This window comes from Cebus imitator, unplaced genomic scaffold, assembly GCF_001604975.1.
Source record: "Cebus imitator isolate Cc_AM_T3 unplaced genomic scaffold, Cebus_imitator-1.0 Scaffold413, whole genome shotgun sequence".
Lineage (NCBI taxonomy): Eukaryota > Metazoa > Chordata > Mammalia > Primates > Cebidae > Cebus > Cebus imitator.
In genome coordinates, this window is record NW_016107728.1 from 1,061,159 (window position 1) to 1,065,018 (window position 3,860).

The 3,860-nt window shown below is 41.8% G+C and overlaps 1 protein-coding gene across 2 annotated transcripts in view; it reads left to right on the forward strand.

The window, feature by feature from the left end:
• The window catches only part of LAMA4 (laminin subunit alpha 4), a 153,741-nt gene that overhangs the window by 67,939 nt on the left and 81,942 nt on the right, over positions 1 to 3,860 (forward strand). The window contains exons 7-8 of one of the 2 annotated variants that reach the window (XM_017509236.2): positions 1,706 to 1,780; positions 3,326 to 3,477. In XM_017509236.2, coding sequence (XP_017364725.1) covers positions 1,706 to 1,780; positions 3,326 to 3,477 — 227 coding nt within the window. Of the gene's footprint in view, positions 1 to 1,705; positions 1,802 to 3,325; positions 3,478 to 3,860 lie in introns of both variants that reach the window. The other variant, XM_017509235.2, reaches the window with a different exon arrangement.

Below are 3,860 nucleotides of genomic sequence, written 5' to 3' on the forward strand. Positions count from 1 at the left end.
AGAAAGAAAGAAAGAGAGAGAAAAGAAATCTTTCATGGTTCAAATCAATCTTCTTATTCTGAGGGCTATATCACTTTCTTTCAGTTATGTTTGGCTAAAATCAAGATTTCCATGAAACAAATTAGCAAGCCAAGGGTACCATTTAATCACCACCACCCTCCAATTTCCTCAAATTATAAGAGTAAATATTTCAAGGATAGCATAAGAAATCTTTCTGTTTAGACTTCGATTAGACTGAAATGCACAAATTTTATTCATCATGTCTCCAATCCACTTGCCACATAAAGTGAAGCTCTTCAGAAGTGAAGTAGATTGCTTTCCTCTAAGAATACGGGAAGGCTGAGATTGAGTATTTCTTGTGCTCATGTGACTTTGACGGGAGGGAGGGAGAGCAGGAGGTATTGCACTCCTGTGGCGTGCCTCTATAAAAAATCCTCTCACTGAAACAGATTTCCACTTGAAAAGATTCAAGGAGTAAAGGGTTTTAAATCAAAAAATGTAACACATATGTTCTGCAGAAGTCACAATAAAAGTAAACATGTCTACAAGAAAGCAATGTGCACAGAGGCATAACCCTGGGTATGACAGCAGAAAGGAAGGAGGACTGTGTCTAGTCAGGCTAAAGGGAGAGAAGGCAGACATCAGAAATAATGTTGGCAAAACCAAAGGCTGAAAAGCTGACATCCAGATTCTCAAAACATTTACTAAACTTGTGTGTAATCTACAAAGATGCAGATCACTCGTGGAAGAGAAGCTAATTTTAGAAGCAATAAAGCATGATCTTGCTGAATGGTTTAATAAATCTGCATTTTGTGGAACATTAAACAGATGAAATGTAATAAATAGATGTCTCTTTGAAGCTGGTTTTTATGATTATTCTGTAAAGACAGTTAAGAAGTGGGGGAAAATGCATAATTCTATTGCAGTTAATTGCTACCATAGATAGTAAGAGAATTCCTCTTTAAATACTATACATCAATTCCCACATGGAAACTCAGTGGAAATTGAACAGTCTGATGAGATTGGGTTTTTCTTTTTGCTTTTTCCAAAAGGCATGATAGAAAATTATCAGTAGATAAATAATGGGCTCCCAGGTCTTCTAAATTCATGTAAAAACATTCCTGATTTCTTCCAGCACATTATTCTTACTGCACTGATAGCTGTCATTTGGAGGTTTGGAGTCTGTTTTGCCAAAGGTCAAGCACAGTGGGAGCCAAGAATTGCTCCTGGGCCTCCTCACTCTCGCCTTGCTGAGCTGCTCCTCCCTCACACTTGGCAATGATCAACCCCTGGTTAAATTAAACTGGAGTATCGGTCTGCAAGGAAGGGATGGCTTTCAATATCCAGTTGAATGATGAGTTGTTCCATGGTCATTTAGCACCTTGTGAAACTTAAGCAGACTTTTTTGGACTTAAGTAATTACACTGTCATGTCAGAATCCCAAAGTGTTGGGTGAGAAATCCTAAAAAACTTAGATTCAATTTTGCCCAGGGTCAGCTTTGAAAATCTCATTGGGCTGGAGCTTAATTGGGTGAAGGGCATAATCTCTGTATCATAGAGTCTACACAGTCTTAAGGAAGAATGTAATTAATCCCCATTGAAGAATTATACACTAATAGCTAGTATTCCTAGAAACCAGGAAAATATTGCCATATTTTAAGCATCAATAAGCGAACCTCTCGTGTCTTGTTTTTGTTTCCCACAGTGTGCAACTGCGGAGGAGGCCCATGTGACAGCGTAACCGGAGAATGCTTGGAAGAAGGTTTTGAACCCCCTACAGGCATGGACTGCCCAACCATAAGTAAAAATAACAATACGTGATTGACTAACCCCACTTTCTCTAATGTGCTGCAGGTGTGGGATTAAGAAGAGCTATGCAATATCACTCTCTAGAAACTGCTGAGTCCCACCCCTAGATGTAACCCTTTCTGCACCTCAACCAAATGGATCTTGAACCAAGTACTTGGTGGTCCACTTGATTCCACTGGGCAAATGGGTGGTTTACATTTGCATAGCTCTATTTTAACCCGTTGTTACATTCAGCATCTTACCTACTGGGTAAAGGCAAAGTCAGAAACACAAATCCCAGTGACAGGGCTCTTTTTAGCTCCTTTTCTATATCGTCTCTTCAGGTCCTCAGATAATTGATGTGCAGACTATGCTTTACAACACCTGGGGAAACTGAGATACCAAAAGATTTAAGAGGCTTCTCCCAAGTTACCCAAAATCTGAAGTGGGAGCTGAAGTAAACATTCAGGCTTTACAAAATGGAGCTGCCTTTTATCTTTCCTGGATTTCTCTGGCACTCCTGTTATCTAAATCATGAGGAGTTATACCGGGAACAAAACTTTTGGTTTAAAACCTATTTTAATAGTAGGCATCCCCCCCCCCAAACAAAAGTATCTTAGTCTCTCAGTCCCTCTGAGCAGAAGAGATAAATATTACGATTGGATCACATCTTAGAAGATGCCACAGGATGTAAGGCACAAACAATGCCAAGTTGACCCACTGTTTGAATGGGTGGCTCCCTAGGCAAGGCCAACTTAAGAACATCAGATGCCTGCCTGGCCCTAAGCATCTCCCCCACCAAGCCTGAAATGCTGGCTGGGACTCACTCCCTTGAGAGAACATATGAGTAAAACCATGTTAAACTTCAAATAACAAATTAACATATTAACAACCATTAACACGCCAGTCTCCCTTTATCACACCTCTAGAGGAGAGCACCACCTAAAGGAAAGAGATTGGGAACGGGCAAGTTGCAAAAGGTGGTCAAGGCAGTTCCGAAACACAGCGTGCAGTCCTTGTGAGTGTGTTGCAGGGGGGCCCTGGGTTCTGGAGGTGATGACAGTGTTCAGAGGAACTCAAGTGTGAAAAGTGAGAAGTGATGAGGAACTGGGACCTGCCTCCCCACATGTCCAGGTTCAGCCTGAACTTTGGCACCCTCATCAGATGTCAGGAAGCGACCCTCACAGTGATACCCTCAGACCTCCTGGTGCTGAAGTGTTCATCCTGCCAGGAAGTGGGGCTGTGGGGAGGAGCTGTGCCCTCCCTGGAGTGGGGAGAAGGCTGGTGCCAGCCCCTAAGTACTGACTGAGAAAAGCTAATAGGAGAGAAAGGGTGTCTAACAAATAGCCATCTTCACTAGCTAACACCAAGCAAGATACCAAAGCCTGACAAGAATAGAATTACAGCTCTTCATGAGATGAAAATAAACATGATATTAACCAAGGAGGTAGACATTCATGTTCTGCTATAACGGCCTGCTTTCAGCATGCTTTTGACTTGTGATTCTGAAGAAACGGCATGCCCCTTTCACTTCCAGGCTGTGATAAGTGCATCTGGGACCTGACTGATGACCTGCGGTTAGCAGCGTTCTCCATTGAGGAAAGCAAATCTGGGGTGCTGAGCGTATCCTCTGGGGCCGCCGCTCATAGGCACGTGAATGAAATCAACACCACCATCTACCTCCTCAAAGTACGCAGGAATGTTCTACCTTCCACTCTGTTTTCATCCTGGCTTCACAAGCCCACACCTAGTAACTCCTTCTACCCCTTTTTGTATCTGTACCTGTAGGTCTAACACACATAACATAAGTAATTTCATAGGAAATTATGAAAAGTTGATTGTAACTATGAGGTTGGGTCAAAACAAGAGCTACTATCTACAAAATAATTTACATAGAAAATGAAATTACTAAAAGACTAGTATCTGTGCACAAAACTACTGAGGAAAGAGAAACACTTATTTCCTTGGTGTGGCAGTACATTACTTAAGTCATTACCACAAATGGTACCACAAGGCTACCATTTCCTTAGCCTTAATTTGCAAGGTTTCGAGTTTATCTAGAAGCATCCTTC